Here is a 20437-nt window from a genome sequence, read left to right on the forward strand (position 1 = left end):
ATTCTTATTTTCTTAATGTACTTACTGCAGTCTGAATCCAGGGAAATGGTGAGGGGGGGTGAGAGAAAACACAAATAAATGGTAAAAAAAACAAAAACAAAAAAACACCGTAAAGCAGAAGAGTGAGACGTGGACGTCTAGTATGAGATGATAAACCGTGCAGTGATGTTTGGATTCTGGGGTGGAAAATGTAAAATACTAAGGTGCTGTATATGTACTGAAGGGGGCCTTCCATAGCTGTCACACCAGGTTCCTCCTCTGTGTTTTAGCGCCATGTGTCGTGGGATCAATTCCCAGGATTCTTTGCACTGAAGCGGTACAATAACCTCAGAACAAAGGACACGTCCTTTGGCTTCCACAAAAACGAAAAGCTGTTTTTGAACGCCGCTGCTTGTGAACAATGGGGACAAGGCTGAACTGAACAACCCCATCATTAACCTTTCATGTTATTTCTTTTAAGGCAGGAGCCATGACAGCAGTCGCGCTATTGCTCTAAAATGCATTGCATTGAAGTGACTATGCTCCTTATTTACTTCGGAGACTGATTGCGCAATTTAAATTCAATCCCATTTAATGCAAAAACCATTAACGTTTCATTTTAAATTCAGAGCCGTATTTAACGCCAAAGGTCGAATCCGATTGCGGCAATGGCAAATATTTCAGGATGTTAGGTGTACGTGTCGAAGCATTCAACGGCGGTAATTATGAGCGGGGAGAGCGAAAATAATTCATCACGAGATCAATTACTACGCACCAGAAGCCTTTTCCACTGCCATCCTGCAAATCTTCCTTTAACATTTTAAGAGTGTAACCTTGAGGGAAAAGGGGTCATTGTGCGTAACGTGTAGACTTTCATTATCGTAGGGGAAAGGACCGATCTCTATTAGGGCCAGAAGAAGCAAATACCCCCCTGTGGTGATAGTGTCCGTGGTTGTCTAAGGCAGGGTTCTCAACGTGGGGTCCAGGGTCCAGGGCCTTCAAGAGGTTCCAGTGGATCTCCCCAGTGAAAATTATGATTTAAAATTTTGAATTATTTAATTTACAAAATGTTAGCAGCCTTAGAGAATGTACAATCCCTTTTTTAACCATAGTCCAAAATTCCAGACCTGTCTCTATCCCTATAGTTAGAGACAAAATTTGTCGCCTAAGGCGTATCAAATTGAAGGTCCTTGATATGAAGAGCTTGTCAGGTGTGCCTTTCAAATTTTTCAAATTCAACTTTTCTTATAAAAAAAGGAATACGTTTTTGTGTTGCAAGATCAAAATTGCAGGGCTGCACTAATTCACGGAATTAATCAGTTCCAGACAGAACAGCAGCTCTGTGTTAATCAGCACAAGTTTCACTCTGAAAGTCACGACTATTCATAGGAATGAGAGATTCAACTTTTTATCTGAGATTTGGTTCTTGGCGAGTTTTTCAGTAAAACGAGTCGTTTGATTTTCAGATTTAATGCAAAATGAGCAAGGGAGGACTTTCAGTAAATAACAAACGACAAGTTATTATTTTATTATTTTTTTAAATTGAAGATTCGCTCCCTTGCCCACTCAATTTTGTTGGAGTGACTTTAGACTCCCGAGTCACTGAAAAAAGTTGTTCGAGTCTTGCGTCACTAAGTATCAGTAGGCCATAATAATATGCCCAGTTCTACATGTTTTTGACATTTTTAGCCTTAGGTTAACAGGATAGTGATGTCACCCTGGGATTATTTTTTTGTAAAAAGTGTGACGTGGAAGAAAAAAAGATTGTGAATCACTGGTCGAAGGAATTGGGAAATCAAGTGACAGATAAATAGAGGTTTATCAGCGTATGGCTTAATGATAAACACTGTTGTGGAGTGACTCGTCAAGTTTTATGTCGCCCTTTTCGATGAGTGGCCTTGGTGTTTTTTTGGTGTATTTCCTTTTATTCCTTACTGAATTACCGTGACGTGTATTTGACTAGAAACCAAGAAGAAACCGACCAAATGCTTCCTGTTAAGATTCCCATTTCCAGCCTCCTTGTGTTCTAAAGCCCAGAAAAAGGCTTCCCTCTTGTTTCTGTTTACATTTTGGCTGTTTTCTTTATTTGGGGAACGAATAATTTTTTTTTTTTGTATTTTATGTTGTTTTATTTTGTGTGGGTGGTGATGGACTCACATGCTGCTGCCCCCGCCCAGCTCCTCGTATAGGTTGGTGGTGGGGGCTCCGACAGGCGTTGCGCTGCCCCCTGGTGGAAGAGCCATCTGGATTCGGGCCGTTTTGGCGCACTCCGCCTGGCGCCTGCGCAATTTCAAGAGGGACAAAGGTCATTGACGGAAAAAGGAGATTCAGGTTCATGAAACAGCAAGACCCAGAACTGGACTACAGTATTTGATATATATACAGTATATATAAATCTGTGGCATGTTGTGCCAATACCTGCAGGAAAATCTATTTAAAACGCAGTTTACATGTCACCAAAATACATTATTCTCATATTAAAATCGAAAAATTGAAGAAAGCAGCTAAAATAGAGATTATTTTTATCATACACACTGGGACTAAAGTGAGAAAATGCACAACTCGCAGTGAATAAACAAATAGTATATACTTACTCTTTGAATCTGAAAAGGGTTTTCAGTGCAGCGGGAGAAGCAACAGCAAGAAAACAAGCAAAAAAGGAAAAACAAAGACACATTATACACCAGTTATCCAATCTGATTGAAAGGCAATGTGCAGGTTGGCATACCCAGTGAATGAATGTGTGGTGAAATGATGTAGGTTATTTTGTTTTTTACTGAGAATTTTTACTGGACTAATTTTTGTAACACGATTAGCCACGTTCACCTAAAAATCGGACATTTCCCACAAACTTGAACGTGACATCACAGGGGTAGACAGGACAGAGCTGCAGTAGCACTACAGTGAACAGCAACTTGGCAAGAGACGTTGGGAGTGTATTCATATTTTAGATTAAGATTTATTATCCGAGTTTCCTACTTGTATGAAACGGTCTCTCCGTTGTTCTCTTCAACTTTGGTATGGGACTTTATTGAGTAAAAACAAGATTTTTTTTGTGTAAATAAACAGTACATCACCATCCTAGAAAGCTGTGTAACTGACTGATTTGCCGACTTTTTTTTTTCAAACCATGTTCTCCATAAGCCTCAAAATGGTAAAAATAAATAAATAAATGAATGACAAAAAACCCTGATAGTTGCCCTTTAATTTCTTTCAAAACGATTAAGTCACTAAAATTCTGTGATGTCGCATCCCCTCATCACCGTTTCTGTAACCCAGTTCTGACTGCAAAAGAACGTGGATGCTTTTATTTGGGATTATTTGTGTGTGTGTTTATTTTACTCTACTTGTGAGGACCCATCTCCGAACTGACTATTAATATGGTTAAGAAGTGCAACGGATATATGGATCATCATTAAGAAAAAAAAGAAGAAGATTCTTTATTTGTCACACGGAACACGCACCACACGTACTAATGCGGTGACGGTGACCAACGCACACACACGTGCTTTTTTCAAATGGTGGCCAGTGAAACTTGTTCTCTGCTTTTGACCCATCCTAGATTGTCCTTCCTCCGGGAACACCAATTTCAAATGTCCATTGCTGGTCAGAGGATGATGTTTTGCCAGGCCTATTTACTCAGACCTCACTTTGATACCATTACAAAGATGTGTGTGTGTATTTGTTTGTTTGACAGACCTTGTGAGGATCGGTCTCCGAATTTACTCTTTTATTGGTTTAGAAGGGCACCAGAAAAATGGGTCCTCGCTGACCAGGTGTATTTACTCTGACCTCACTTTGATACCAGTACAAGAATGTGTGTGCGTGTGTGTTTGTGTGTGTGTGTGTGTATGTGTATATGTGTGTGCATTTGTGTGTGTGTGTGTGTGTGTGTGTGTGTGTGTGTGTGTGTGCGTGTGTGTTTGTGTGTGTGTGTGTGTGTTGTTCAAAAGACAAAATTTGCCGGGGCTGAAGATCACGTTTGGCCACGGACAGTCGTCCCCAAATGAGTGTTAACTAATCTGCAGGGGAGGAAAGGGCCTTATGCCCACTGGCCCTGGGCATTTTCACCAGCAATCCTGGAAGAAATGGCTTCAATCCAAAAAGCATTACTTATAGTTCAAGTTCAAGTTCGTATTCATACACTTATATAATAACAACAACAACAACAACAAGTACTAGTAGTAGTAGTAGTAGTAGTCATATTAGTAATAATGATAACAATAGTATTATTGACAAAACAGTTTTAATTATTATTTTTATTATTATAGTAATTAATAATTAAGTATTATAGTATAGGTATTGAGTGTTCCACTCCCAGGCGGGGAGTGTCCCGTCCCCCAAGTCTGTACCGTGACATCATAGCATTGTTATGATAGTATGCCATCGGAACACAGGCATATACATTAAATACTAATATTGCATGAGTGAATTGTCAGTTTTGATGTGATATACAGTAGTGTTGTGTGTTCAAATCCCTGCCGGTTACTTTTTTGGTAAGGCTGGTAAGTATAAATGAACAGCATTTATTATAATTTTTTTTTCATTCTAGAAGTACCTCGACTTGACATTGAATCGACAGCTATTGATATACAATATAAAACTTAGCAAGTTGGTTCACAAAGAGGGATAATTGTTTTGTTCTGTGCACTAGAGAGGTAATGGAATGTGTACGGTCGCTTTCTGAAAATGTAAACACTAACACTAACATAAATATGAAATACGTTGGCCATTTAAATGGCTTTACATTTGGGAATCAACTGGGCTGCAGTTTGATTTTGACCAGTGTAGATGTGACTGCGTCTGATTGGCAAGACCTGAAGGATTGACAACAGAATTGATCGAAGAGAATTGCTCTACAATTGAGTAAGGCCATAACATGTCCAGCATTCAAAGATCTTTGTAAATTATTGGTATTTGTATTTAACTGATTTGCAAATACGATTATTTAATAGGCTTAATTGGAATTATTGTAAGATGGAGACCTTGAATACATTTAGATACATCATATTGAGCTCCATCGTTAAATTACTGTCAGATATTATAGAGTGCCATATAGACCCAGAATCATTTGGATTAATTTGTATTTATATGTGACATTCTCGTACATTGACCTAGTTGTTGAAGCAATTTTCAGAAGTTGAGTTAATGATTACTGTGTTATCTCTTAGAGACACTGTTGTCCGAGAAGCCTGGAGTGATTATCTTTACGACACTGCTCGCTACTGTGGTAGACCTCTCCTTTCATTCTTCTGACAATGTCTGCAACAAACACATTAAGCACCCCAGGGCTTCACCAAGGCCAGAAGGACATTCCTATCTGCCTGGGATCCTGCTGAGAGACACTTGAAGGTCTGCAACGACCTTTTCTGTGGAAATCCAGTTTGGCCACCATCAGGCTGAATAACTTGGGCCATTTTCTGAACAACAAACAAAGTTCAGTTATGTGAAAGGAAGTGCAAGTGTCGATTTCTGCTGCTCATCCGCTCCACCAACAAACATGAAGTGTTTTGGCCTCCAAGTACCGCAAACGCACAATTCAGAAAGATGTTGTGCACAGTTGAGAACCCTAACCAACTATGATCCTCTGGACTCGCATTCAGTGTTGTCACACATCAGACAAAACATCAAACTTAATGACTGCAATCGGAATGTTTTTCTGCTACAACTGGGAGCTGTGGGATGATTGAATGCCTCAAGTCCTGCTGGAAATGACACCTGAGTGATCACCAAGGGGCTGCATCAAATTAAATAATGTTTCCCAATTTTAGGAAATGGTTTGAATAGTTAGCAAATAATATTATTAAGTAGAAACAGAATTAGGCACAGAATTTAGAAAAAAAGTGATTGCTTTTTTGATTGTTTTTACTATATTAATATTAGCCCTTCTAAGTTTTGGATGGTCTCAATTTGAATGCTGGCTATGTTATTGTCTTTTTTTTTTTTAAGTAAAGGTATTAACAGACTGCAGAATGATGTTACTTATAGTTGTTGTCCTTGGCCAAAAGGTTAGACAAGCAGTTCAAAGCCTAACACATAATTCATGTGATCTATAAGACATTAGGTAACACAAATTGACCATGAGATAATGGATAGTTGATCAAATACTATTGATCAATGCCAGTCAGTCTTCTGTTAGCTTGATGACTGCTGAGATATTTTTTTGCATTTATTAATTCTGCAGAAGTTGACCTCACCGACCACACAGTGAGAATTCTCCAACAGTGGTGAGTGTTCCGCTCCCAGGTGGGGAGTGTTCCCCCGCCCCCAGTCTGTACCATGACATCATAGCATTGGGATGATAGTGTGACATCAGAACACGGGCATATAAGATAGCCAGACAGAAAAACACGCAGTCGATCTGATCAGACCTCAGACTCCGACCATCTCTTTCCATCAGCCTTGTCATTGGCCTTGAGAAAGCACGGTCTGTGAGCCTATTCATGTTATTCGTGTACGCATACAGTATAGGAGCTATGACAACGTAATTACAGGTTATTTACATTTGCATAAGGACTGATCCTTTATCTGCATATTTCTGTACTGTTCCATAGTTTTTTACCGCTGCTATTAAAAAGACCAAAATTGAGCTCCTGTCTCTAGGTACTTATTGGGGGAGTGTTTAGCTCGCTGCATAGCCACGTACGTCTGCAGAAGGTTAAGTTATTATCTTATATATATTATAGTTAAAATTATATACTGTATACATTCTATATATTTTTTTCTTTATTCTATATATTTGTTATTTATATTTTTAATATGTGCACTTCAACACACACACAAGCACACACACACACACACACACACACACACACACACACACACACACTCCCACTGTGGAATGAGCACGTACTGTTTGTAGGTAACCATGACGATGAGGATGGCAGGAATGCAGCAGAGGATGATGATGATGGCGAGCGCCAGCAGTGCCCCCTCAGTGTAGCCCACAGCCTGCGCAGCCTTCTTCACGCTGGCCACGATATCCGGTGAACGGATTTCCAGGATGCGGCCACCCTGGCCCAGGAACGGCTGGAACTCCTTGTTGATGTCCAGCAGCTTCCCGTCCAGGAACCTGGAAACAGGAAGGGGATGGAAGTGGGCGTGGCTTCAACAGGAAGTGGTCCCCAGGATGAAAATACAGATTTAACTGAGCACTTTAACTTCTGCAATTTCCCTCCAGAGATTAATAAATCTATGTAGTTTATCTATCTATCTATCTATCTATCTATCTATCTATCTATCTATCTATCTATCTATCTATCTATCTATCTATCTATCTATCTATCTATCTATCTATCTATCTATCTATCTATCTATCTATCTATCTTTCTAACTTTGAGTGTTGGTTGAAAGTTTGAGACTTTAAAAGTACTGACTTAGAATGAGTTATTAGTTGTGTTTTCTGCTTGTGCCACTTAATCAATGTAAATTAACATCACACACACATGCACGCGCACACACGCACGCATGCACACATGCACGCACGCACGCAAGCACACACACACACACACACACACACACACACACACACGCTCCTTCATTATCCTTCTCATCTTCGTAGTGTCAGTTCAGCTGAAGATGAAGCCAATATAACAATCAGCAATATTGTTCTATAATGATGGTGTGCCCTGTAAAAGTACAAATATATATATGTATATATAGGTATGTTTTTCTTTTCCAAAGCACTGGTTATGTTATTTGTTTTGATGTCATAATTTTCGTGACTCTGAATTCTCCTCTGTAAAGAAATGTCAAAAACACCATTTCATGTTAAAATTGCACTATGTCACGATGCCCCTAATTTACTGTTAAAAGTTATCTGGCAACATTTCTGAAGTGGGATTCCTCTTAAGGTTTCTACCTCCGCGTGGAGGATTTCTCTTTTCGGGTTACGGGGGTTGCAGTCAAACGATGCTTTCTGAGCATCGTTTGACTGAGCATGACGTATAAAAGCTGTTTTCAGAGCCCATTCGAGTTTGAACAAAATGTTCTGGTGCATGTTATGCATGCAAGTTATGTTTAAACATTCAAAGTGTTTAGAAGGTTCCTCTGCTAGGAGAGGTGGAAATGAGTGTAGAGACATTTTGTGTAGACATTCTGAACCTTCGGGTTGTGACCCAACACAGGGGCATTTTTAAGACTGTTATATTGATAATTGACTGATATATTGGAAAATAAATACATAAATAGGTTTGAAATATACACAAATTCACATGATAATTCAAAGTTTCCGAATATGACCAGTAGTCGGGTCAGTTTAGAAAGTACAGCAAGAAAGATTCTTACTCAGCCCCATTCTGTTATTTATAGGCCTAAATGTGAATTGTAAAATAAAATAAAATTCATATATTTAATTATATAATTATAGTTATTATATTATTATATTATAATTTATATAATATATTATGCACTGAATAGCCACCCCAAAACCACCACTAATAAACACTAATATTGTGTAGCTACCCCTCGTTCTGCCAACACAGCTCTGACCCGTGGAGGCATGGACTCCACAAGACCTCTGAAGGTGTCCTGTGGTATCAGGCACCAAGACGTTAGCAGCAGATCCTTTAAGTCCTGGAGGTTGTGAGGTGGGGCCTCCATCGATCAGACTTGTTCCAGCACATCCCACAGATGTTCAATCGGATCGGAGCCTAACCCCATCTATCCACATGATCAGGCCACCTTCTTCCATTGCTCCATGATCCAGCTCTGATGCTCACGTGCCCATTGTAGGTGCTTTCGATGGTGGACAGGGGAAATCTCCGTTTCAGGTGAGGGCTACCACTTCCGGTTCTGGTGACGTCCTTGTGTGTGCGTTTGTTGAATCGTTTCCCAACTTTACCTTAATCTCGAGCATTATAACTAAACTTACCCATCTCTTACCTCAAACCTTAACTTAATCATCTAGAACATTATACCTAAACATAACCATCTCTAAACTTGTACCTAAAGTTAACCACCTCTAACCGTATACCTTAACTTAAACATCTCTAACCTTATACCTCAACTTAACCACCTCTAACAACTCTAACCTGAGAGACTTTTCCGGTTCCGATGAGAGCTAACACTTCGGCTCTGGTGACGTCCTTGTGAGTGCGTTGCTGTTGTTGTTTTTGCTGTTGTTTGTGTTGTTGTTGCTGCTGGTGTTTAAGTTGCTGTTGCTGTTGTTGTTGTTTCTGTGGCTGCTGCTGCTGTTTCTGTTGCTGTTGTTGTTGTTTCTGTTGTGAGATTACAGTGAGAGGATCATAAGAAGGCTGTGTTTTTGGAGAGAGAATCAAAAGGATCTCCCTCCTGAGGTCTGAAAGAAAACTTGACCTGTAATTTTGGGACGCTAACCACTTCAGGTTCCCGCGATGTCAAGTTCAAGAGTTCAAGATTCAAGATTTTTTATTTGTCACATACATATACATACTTTCATACATATATGCAGTGAAATGTAATGCAACGCACCCGGTGATAGCACACAATATGTCCTAGGAAAAATTTCTAATAGCCCAACTAACTGACTCCTAATACGTAATACAGTAAGTTGAATACTTATAGAATAAAATAAAAATATATAGAATAAAATAAAATACAATAAAAATAAAATGAAATAAAATGAAATAGATAGAGGGAATATGCTTATGTATATGGAATAGGCAATTATGTATATACAGATATGTGCATTAAAGTGGCATGTGAATAAAGTGAGGTAGTGTTTGGGATAATACAGCACAGTATACAACAGTACGGCGCAGCAATACGGCATCACGAACAACCCTGAACAGTGATACAGTATGCAGTACAGTATGCTACATACAGTACAGTAGGTAGTGGAGCCTAGTGCATGGCTCAGTTAGGACCCCTGGTGAGGTCAGCATTGACAGTTCTAATGGCTTGCAGGAAAAAACTCTGTCTCAGTCTCTCTGTTCTCGCTGTGTGACTGCGGAGGCGCTTGCCTGACCGTAGCAGCTGGAACAGTCCGTTGTTGGGGTGATGAGGATCCTTCATGATCCTACAGGCTCTGCTACTACACCTCCTGGTGTATAACTCCTGCAAGGGGGGGAGGGTAGTTCCAGCGGTACGTTCAGCTAAACGCACCACCCTCTGCAGGGCCCGCCTGTCCTGAGCAGTACAGTTCCCAAACAAGGCAGTGATGTTGCCTGTCAGGATGCTCTCCACTGCTCCAGAGTTAGAAGGACTTGAGGATCCTCACCGAGACCCGGAATTTCCTCAGCTGCCTAAGGTGGTAAAGACGCTGCCTCGCCTTTCTCACCAGAGTGTCTGTGTGTACAGTCCATGTTAAGTCCTCTGTGATGTGGACTCCCAGGTATTTGAAGCTGCTCACCCTGTCGAAAGAAGTCCCATTAATCACCAAGGGCGCGTGCGTCCTCGATTGTGATCCTCGCCTAAAGTCCACAATCAGCTCCTTGGTTTTGCTGACGTTCAGGTGGAGGCGGTTGTCCTGGCACCAGAGTGACAGGTCAGCCACCTCCTCGCGGTAGGCCTTCTCGTCGCAGTCGGTGATCAGGCCCACGACTACGGTGTCGTCAGCAAACTTTATGATGGTATTGGAGCTGGACCTGGCCACACAGTCATGTGTGTACAGGGAGTACAGTAGGGGGCTGAGGACACAGCCCTGGGGGGATCCTGTATTCAGGGTGAGGGAGCTTGACATGTGCTTCCCCACCCTGACCACCTGGGGGTGGGCTGTGAGGAAGTCCAGGATCCAGGCGCACAGCGGAGTATTCAGTCCGAGCTCCTCCAGCTTGACAGCCAGTCTGGTGGGAACTATGGTGTTGAAAGCTGAACTATAATCGATGAACAGCATTCTCACATAGGCCCCCTTCTGGCCATCCAGGTGCGTGAGCGTGGTGTGCAGTACCTGGGAGACCGCGTCATCCGTGGATCTGTTCTGCCGGTACGCGAACTGTAACGGGTCCAAGGTGCGGGGGAGGGAGGCGCAGATATAATCCTTAATCAGCCTCTCGAAACACTTCATGACCACCGAGGTGAGGGCCACCGGACGGTAGTCATTCAGGCAGGTTGGAGAGGCGCTCTTCGGGGCAGGAACGACGATGGACCTCTTGAAGCAGGATGGGACCACTGATTCAGCCAGGGAGATGTTGAATATTGTAGTGAACACCGGAGCTAGCTGGTTAGCACAGGTCTTCAGTACTCGCCCAGATATGCCATCTGGGCCCGCAGCTTTCCTGGTGTTCACCCGCATCAAAGCCCTGCTGACCTCGTGCACGGACACTGAGAGTGCGCGCTCATCCCCAGCGGTGTAACTCCAATTAGCTGGCAAGCTAGCGGTGCTGTTGCCAGACTCGAACCGTGCATAAAAGGAGTTCAGTTGGTTGGCCAGGGAGGCGTCCACACTCGTGGCTGGGGAGGAGCTGCTCTTGTAGTTTGTTATTGTTCGCAGCCCCTCCCACAAGCGTCTTGTGTCCCCCCGCTCCATCTGTAGCTCCACGGTCTCTCTGTACGTCCATTTAGCGTCCCTCACCGCCCTCCGCAGATTGTATGCCGCCGCTTTGTAATTGTCCATATTTCCAAATACAAGACCGTCGTTTTAAGCGGCCGCGCGAGCATTCAGAGCGCAGCGGATGGATTTATCAACCCATGGTTTCTGGTTTGGGAATATCCGAACTTTCACCGTGGGAACCATATTATCCGCTAGCGTAGTTACAAAACTTACTATAACCTCTGTAAACTCGCTGACGTCACTTGAACTTGATTGGAACATGTCCATGTCTACGTCAGTCAGAGCGTCCTGAAGTGCAGCCTCCGATTGGTCCGTCCACCACTTCACATACCTCGTCACCACCAGTTCTCGCGCGATCAGAGGCCTGTAAACAGGAACCAGCGAGATCGTGGCGTGATCTGATTTTCCGAAAGCAGCTAAATAGCTAAGCTATTTCATGTCTCTCCCAGTGTGTGCTGCTGCTGTTTCGAGTTGTTGTTTCTGTTTTTGCTGCTGCTGTTGCTGCTGTTTTTGTTGCTGCTGTTGTTGTCGCTGCTGGTGTTGTCGTTGCTGCTGGTGTTGTTGCTGCTGCTGCTAACCTTATACCTAAATGTATCCATTGCTTACCTTATCCTTTAACTTAACCATCTTGAACATTATACCTAAACTTAACCATCTCTAAACTTGTACCTCAATTTAACCATCTCTAACATCTCTAACCTGAATGACTTTTCCGGTTCCGGTGAGAGCTACTACTTCCAGTTCCCATGATGTCATTGCGTGTGCGTTGCTGTCTTTGTTGTTGTTGCTGCTGGAGTTGATGTTGCTGCTGCTGTTGTTGTTGTTTTGTGGCTGCTGCTGCTATTTATGTTGCTGTTTTTGTTGTTTCTGTTGTGAGATTACAGTGTGAGGATCATAAGAAGGGTGTGTTTTCAGAGAGAGAGAGAGAGTCAAAAGGATCTCCCTCCTGAGGTCTGAATGAAAACTTGACCCGTAATTTAGGGACGCTAATTACAGGACCGTGACTGGATTAAGATGAAATGGTGCAGACTGTTGAAATGTCCGGAGAGCTACCACTTCCGGTTCCGGTGACATCTTTGTTGACGTTACTACGTTGAGATGAGATGGTACATACTGTTGACTCAATACAGAAGAGGAGATTTCTGGTTCCGGTGAGAGGTACCACTTCCAGTTCCGGTGACGTCTTTGCTTGTGCGCTGTGTCTGTCGTTTCTACTGTAGCTGCTGCTGCTTTTTCTGTTGGTGTTTCTGTTGTTTCTGTGCTGCTGCTGCTGTTCCAGTTGTTGTTTATGTTGTTGCTGCTGTTGCTGTTGTTGCTACTGTTGCTGTTGCTGTTGCTGTTGCGGCTGTTTTTATTGCTGCTATTGTTTCTGCTGGTATTGTCACTGCTGGTGTTGTTGTTGGTGCTACTAACCATTACCTTAACTGGTGTTGTCGTTGCTGCTGCTAGCCTTATACCTAAACTTGACCATCTCTGACCTTGTTCCTTGACTTAGCCATCTTGAACATTGTACCTAAACATAACCATCCCTAGACTTGTGCTGAAACTTGGCCATCTGTAGCCTTATACGTTAATTAAAACATCTCTAGCGTTATACCTCAACTTACCAATCTCTAACATCTCTAACCTGAGTTAGCCCTTCCACTTCTGGTTCTGGTGACGTCTTTGCGTGTGCGTTGCTGTTGTTGTTTTTGCTGTTGTTGCTGCTGGTGTTGATTTTGCTGCTGCTGTTGTTGTTTTCTGTTGCTGCTGCTGCTGTTGCTGTTGCTGCTACTGTGGTTGGAGTTGCTTTTATTGTTGTTTTTGTTGTCTTTGTTGTTGTTGCTGCTGCTTTTGTTGTTGCTATTGTTTCAGGGGCATCCTTTTGTAATGACCAGCTGACAACTACGTTCTCTCTTTCTTTTTTGTATTTCTTTGTAAAGCGCATAGTGTTGCCCTGGTATAAAATTCGCTCTACAAGTGTGACTTGACCTTAATTTTCTTCCTTCACCTTTAGACGACGTAGCACTCCAGTAATTCTCTGTCATCGCCATGAACATATACTATTTTTAAGTGTTTGGATGTTCTTCAATTTTGCTTTGAATTTCGACATTTAACATGTAACAACTTTATAATGACATTTATTGATATGATTTAAATAAATTCCTGTCTCCATTTTCAATTGTGGCTTTTATGTACAATATTTTAACAATTTGTTATGATTATATGTGAATATACAATATGTACACCTAGTACATCTGCTGCTGCCTGTATTTCAACTTCAGTAGCCAAACTTCCAACACATTTCAATTGTGATAATTGTTATTAATTTTCAACAGATTAGTAGACATGTCTCTAATACATTGGAGTTTTCTTCCATGTGTTTCACCACCATATGTCTTATTTTTCTGTGATGTCCTTCATTTTTACTGATTGCAAATAATTATGCCCTTAACAAGCACTTACCATCGGCCACAATGGATTTTGTTTCACAAGGTTCACAAGGTTCCCTCATTACATTACTATTCTGTCATTCAAATGTTAATTGTAGAATACAGCTATTGAGCTGTATTCTAAAATCAGCATTTGAATGGCAGATGTTACATTTTAAACAATGTTTCTTTGGTTGATATATTGTCAAAGGAAGGAAATGAAAGTTTGTATTTTCAGACTCATTGACAATAATTACATCAGTTGAATTGAAATTTGTTTCATCTTTAGTGCTGTCAGCAATATTAGAAGTATTAGTGATTTTAGAAACGAAACGAGTGAGTTATAATTTGTCGCACATCTTTCGTACAGTTGCTGGCACAAAACTTGACTCATCATGTGTATCTTTAAATTTTGTGGGGTGAAATCCGGCCCTGTGATAGACTGACGACCTGTGCAGGGTGTACCCCTGCCTCTCGCCCAATGACAGCTGAGATTGGCTCCAGCCCCCCTGCGCCCCCTCGAGGATAAGCGGTATAGATGATGGATAGATGGCTGGATTTGGTGAAATCCATGTCTTTCGTATGCTTTTGCTGCTGGATGCTTCGTAAAATGTACTTACTCCGTCTTGTCGTTGTGTGTCAATAACATCTGTCTGTAGTCCAGTGATTTCAAATATTGGTTGACCTTAACCGATTTCATTATTAGTATCACAGAAATTACTATATACAAATTCAATGTTGTTGTAGTAAGCTAAAGAACTACTGGGTGAGTTGAATGAGCTGTTTGGAATTGGCCCATTCAGCAGTATGTTAATTAGCCATGAGACTTTGTTTGTCCACCAACCCCATTTGCATTCTGGGAGCTGGCTGAATTAATCTGGTGTGGGTAAAACGTTGGAGGTGATAATCTCAGAAACACAGTTTGCCACACCCTTGTCATTAACAAGTCATAGCTTTAAAAATATTTGCTTGATTTGCACAAGTGACACCTTGTTTTGAAGCTCTGATTCTCCGCTTTGCAAAAAAGAAAAAGATTTGAAAGCCGCCAAATGACCCTAAAGTATGCGGTGGGTCACATATTGTGACCGACCTCAAGGGCTGGATTTTTGGACAATTGCTTCTTTATTCTCTTAGAATTTCAGCTATTTGTCCAGCATCTGAAACAATAATAAACACAAGCTTTGTAATTACTTTATATATCAATAATAATAAATACATGTGATTTTATAAACATAATAAATAAATGTTAGTTTTAATTAGTACTTTCTTAATTAATATTTTCTCTGTGAACAATCTACAATTGGAAAATTCAGTGAAATATATACCTTGTCTATATTGTAAAGTAGACAGCATTCATAGAACAGTAACAATAATTTCGCATTTGAATTATCGTGGGGTAATTTGTCAACACTTAACACCCTCTTTCTTTTCATTTAAGTCTGCTATGTTTAGCTATAGGAAACTATATACATGAAGTTTCTTTAAAATAATGTCTATCTTTGACTCTCAACCAAATGTAGTAATTTTTATAACTCACCATGTTGTGTGGAAGTACATGTCTCAGTGACAGCAGATGTAGTTTAGTCTTATGCATGTCAATAATAATGTATTTACGGAGGTTTATGTAGATAGTCAAACTTAGGTCATTTTAGTGGTGTCTTCTTTCCTTGGATTACATTTTCAATAAGTTACGTTTTCATGAAATACAAAAATGTTGTCGTATTTCTGTGACTAATTACCATTTCACGGCTTCTATTTTTCTAACGCCTTCCTAGATCATGAACGCATCACTCATTCAGTCTGGTGGACTTGACTTGACGTGGTCACGGCTTTCTGTGGATTCATGTTTTTTCATGTTTTTTCATGAATCCGGCAAAGTAATGGGGACCAAAGAGATAAAATATCAATGAACAGATCCACAGACATCTACCAGGTAAGAAGGTACATAAATACATATACACACGCCTAGTTTGTAATATCTAACTACTACAGAGCCAAAGAGTCTACACAATGCACTGGACCTGGTAAATTAACATTCTGACCCATAACCTGCACATTTATAGTAAATAGTATGATGACATCACAAAGCGTCTTACTCTAAATCTCATCTTCTATTTTCCATTCCAATAGTTTTCGAACATTACGTGTCCATGGCACACGACTGCCTGGCTACTGTGAGTCAAATTTGGTTGTTTTTTTCACTCATTTCTGCTACGTATGTGGACCGATTTGGATGAAACTTGAACCAGGAGAGGTTGGTGATGTCCAGGTTCTAACAACACTGTGTTTGCAGCTTCTGCTGTTGTTCTGTTCCAGATAGTTTTAGCCCGATAAAATGATGGGGTCTGGACCCCTCATTATGCGGTCTGGACCTCTATTAATAATAATAATACAAACCCTTTCTGGCCTTTTTAGGCAGTTTGCGGAAGCATCCAACACCAAATAAGGTGGAAGGAAGAGAGGGAGGAGATGGAGGTCATAACTTCTCTCTCTATTCTTCATCCATCCCTCCAGAGAGGCCCGCCCCTCCATCTGTCAAACATCACCCAGAGCCCTGTGCTCAAGGTGGCTTAAGGACAATACATTACAGTATACCCCCACCCACACCCACCTCCACCTTCCTCCCTCCATCACTTCATCCCGCCAGCCCTCCTTTCAGCTCCCTCCCGGTGTCTCTGACAGCACCACCAAAGAAATACAACATGCAATTACCCCACAATGCTGCATGTACAAAAGCCCTTTTCATTCCTTCTTTCCTTCATTCTTTCTCTTTCATTCCTGGATCAGTTTTGACCCGCCACCGTCCTCTATTGAACATAAGGAAAATAAAGGGGAGATTCTAATTAAAGCAGCGATAGAGATAGAAAAAAAAGCCGCCACTTGTGATTAGGGGATGGAATTAGCTCTTTCATTTTTTTTAAAGCAGGAAAAAAGAAGCCCCCAGTTTTACACTCATATAAAATATAATTTTTTAATGCTTTACAGTCAAGAACAAAGATGGCTATGCTATATCTTTCAGCTCTTGTTTGAAAGTGCACGTGAAGCAGTGGTGGTGGTGATTTTGCAATGCCATGGAAACAGCAAAACAATAATAATGACAAATTGTATTATTGATACATAGCTTGCAGCGCTAGTTTTGTCAGACAACTTGACAACCTGATTTGCTGCTTGGTGCATCGCTCCGCTTCCTCCACCTCCCCTGCATCCACCTGTTGGCTTAACTCCTCAATCCCGTGAGGGGATTTTAGCTCATCATCCCTGTATTTCTAGCTCGCTCAGTACCAATGTTTGCTGTCACCTCGCCAGGCGTGATGAGCAGTAGAGCCCAGATACCAACCTCAAACGGTGCTAAATAAATAAAGATAATTTTTAAATAAATCGAAGAGCTGTCTATCAGAATTATTATTTTAATTATTATTATGAACCACTTCCTTGAGAGCAGCAGGGGGAAAATATGACCTATCCCACTTGAAAGGCGTAAATCTACTGGCAATGTTCCATATTGGTGTCATGTGGGAAAAGGAGCCGAGGTCGATGTTACGTAAAAGTCGTTCTATAAATTTCCCCGCTCTTGAATGAGTATCATCTGAGTATCAATGCTGGCACGGCTGTGAATGAAAGTGTGTGGAAATAGAAGCAGTAACATTGCCGTAAAGAAAGGGTGGAGCCGAATCAAAATAAAGCACAAATAGTATTTTTGTTACGAATATGTATTTTGTAGAAATATTTGAAAAATTATTTGTCTTTGGGAAGAAAAAAACAACATTTTGAAAAATAACCAGTCCGATCCGAACCATATTGCTCAGCTGCAAAGACAAGAAACTGAAACACGTCCAATCTCTACAGAGACAGGTCTTTATATTCTTTAAGTTTTTGTTTTTTTTCAATTTCTTTCTTTAAAAATACCACTCAGACCCTAGACGTGTATTTTACAGTTGGTGTGCGGTGCGAACGTGCACTGGCATCGGGCACAAGTGCTTCACTTGCCAGCCGGCTACTTGCAGCGGGGAGCCGGAGGGAGCGAGGGGACAGGGAGAGAGTGTAGGACCGGTTGAAAATGATCTGTACAGGCAAAATCCTCCTTTTCCGCTTCTACAATAACATGCCAAACATTGTCTGAACAGCATGCACTCTAGGCAAGGACGCGTTATTCCCACAACAAGGAACACCTGCGACCCGCTAGCAGAACACACAAAAACACATAGTCAAAGACAAATCCTTACAAGGACTTCAAGGTCATCAACAAACGGGGCAGTGCATCACCCCACCCCAACGGTCTCACACATCTCACCACATATATACACACGTACTTCCTGTATCCAGCAGGACGGGTGAGCTCGACTACAGGCTGCGTCCTGCGATTCGCTCTCTCCCTCTCCTCTCTTTGCAAAGACTAACTCTGTTCCTCTGAAATAAATATACACGCAACAAAGAATTTGTTCACGATCCTTTATTACAGAAATTACCGACAGTTCTCACTGATTTAATAACTTTGGGTTTAGGGTTATTGCGTCCAGGGACGGGGGTTCTGTCCCCTCTCAGTCAGCGGAGGGAAGAGTCTGTGAGGCGGGGAGACGGGGAGTGAAGAGCTGGTCTACAATCCGATTCTGTTGCCTAGTCTCATGTGATATCAGACACCTCTCGCGTGAGCATTCTGTACTGTATCCGTAACAGTCATCTATGTGGGAATTGCCTCCATACAGAACTTTTCCTGTCATGGAGGCCAATGTGTGAATGACTACCTACTGTCTTTGCCGGATATGTTCTATCCAGCAATGTTTCGGATTCCATTTGGGAAAGGGGCTGAAGAGAGAGTTAAATGGAATGGAACGGCAGTCGGGGCTAAGCTAAGCGCAAAATGGTAAAAAATAAAGCACAACAGTGGAGAACAGAGGGATGAAACGCAGAGGGATAGAGAGGAAAAGGGAGAGATGGGTTGGGTGACACATGTTGGGTCCCATGTTTATGGGATGTCGGCTCTCTAAAAAGGCTCATGGCCGATGGAGGAAAAATGAGAGGAGGGATGGATTCGACACTGTCCTGCAGTTGGGTTTTAATCCCGTAACGCTGAAGCCATTTGGGCTAATAATAAGCAGGAAGCAGCTTTGTTGGATAATGCTACAGCAAACCAGTGTCTCTCAGTGGTCAAGCAGCATTTTAGAGAGAGAGAGCGAGAGAGAGAGAGAGAGAGAGAGAGAGAAATGAGCTGCTGGGGGTTTCACCAGGCTGTTGGAAAAAGCCCCTGATCGATGGAGATACACTGTGTCCATTCTCGCTTTATATTCTCTGCTTTATGTTCCCTCCAAATCCTTCTACTGTTATAGCCCCTCTCTGCTAGACGGCTGTTAAGAGCGATCTGGTCTGGAAGGGAAGTCCAAGACTAAGGAGAACAGACAAGAAGTGACAGCAATAAAAGAGAGATGACTGTCTTTTCTTGGTCTAGGCATCAAAGAAGGCCATTCTTCAAATATCACGTTTCACTGAAGACCCATGCTATCCATCCCCAACCTCCCCAAACAGCAGAACAGCCGCCCCCCCTACCACCCCCCACACACACATTTAGAATCTGGACCCGAAACTTCCCTGTTTCGAGTCTCTTTTCGGAACAAACCAGAACTGTGTGTACAATTTCATGTCCCACACTCACTTGAAGAGCTCCTGGCGTGTGATGGCCCGGTTCGTCAGGGGGTCGATGGCGTACACCATCAGGTCCGACTTGGTGTAGTCCTCCAGCTCGAAGCCATCGCCATGGCGACGCGGACCGATGGACTCCACGATCACCTTGGCACCGGGGATCTGGTCCTGGACGTAGCGCTCCAGAATGCTGAGGAAACCCAAAAATAAATATCTGTTGTAAAGCCTACGGTGGTAATAATACACAGACTTGGAGCTTTGTATAATGTACAGCAGCATTCTTACATAGGAAACAAAATGTTTTGTGTTCATTCTGTATTCCGTTTTGAATGATGTATTTATTCTTATTTGTCTCGTGATTTCGAGATGTTCATCTTAATTACGATAACACGGCTTCTTCTTTCGCGCTCGTAAACAAAGTGTCGGAAATGCCGTGAACCTGTTCCGTTGCTGCTGCAGTTATTTTGAAAATGTAAGGGTTTTGGGAATTCCAGTGTGGACAGCCAAATTTTTGAAAACATTGCAAAACATTTTGACACGGGAACAGATCATTAAATGTATGTTTTAATGATTACTATGGTGACAGCGGGAATATGAAAAAACCTCCACTCCACGGTGCGAGAACTCCAATTTGGCAAAAGTCCCCCCCCCCCAACGGCCAAGTATGCCTCTCTACTCTGAGCCTTTTGGCAAAAAGACAAGGCTCAGATAATCCTCTTGAGGCTCAGCACAATCCATACTTGAGACTACCGCCAATGAAATGAGCATTTGCCTGTGCCAAGCTGGATAAACAAACCCTGTGAGTACTCAGGTAAAACAGCCCTGGACCGTCCCCAGGAGTCGCGTGGCGGCAAGGCTCCCAAACAGCTCCACAACAAAGGGCAGTGCATGAGTGGTGATGAAAAGTTTGTCTGTTTTTTGGAGATTCGACTCTTTACAATGA

At 42.0% G+C, this 20437-nt stretch overlaps 1 protein-coding gene across 1 annotated transcript in view; it reads right to left on the bottom strand.

Moving 5' to 3' along the window:
- LOC307242687 (protocadherin-15-like) overlaps positions 1 to 20437 on the bottom strand; it is a gene marked incomplete at both ends in the record, with an annotated part of 287981 nt that overhangs the window by 14939 nt on the left and 252605 nt on the right. Inside the window, 3 exon segments of the mRNA XM_080017227.1 lie at positions 2137 to 2259; positions 6815 to 7051; positions 19508 to 19684. Of these exon segments, the coding sequence (XP_079873353.1) occupies positions 2137 to 2259; positions 6815 to 7051; positions 19508 to 19684 (537 nt within the window).

The sequence above is a fragment of the Zeus faber genome (assembly GCF_960531495.2).
Source record: "Zeus faber genome assembly, chromosome: 16".
In the NCBI taxonomy this organism is placed as follows: Eukaryota; Metazoa; Chordata; class Actinopteri; order Zeiformes; family Zeidae; genus Zeus; species Zeus faber.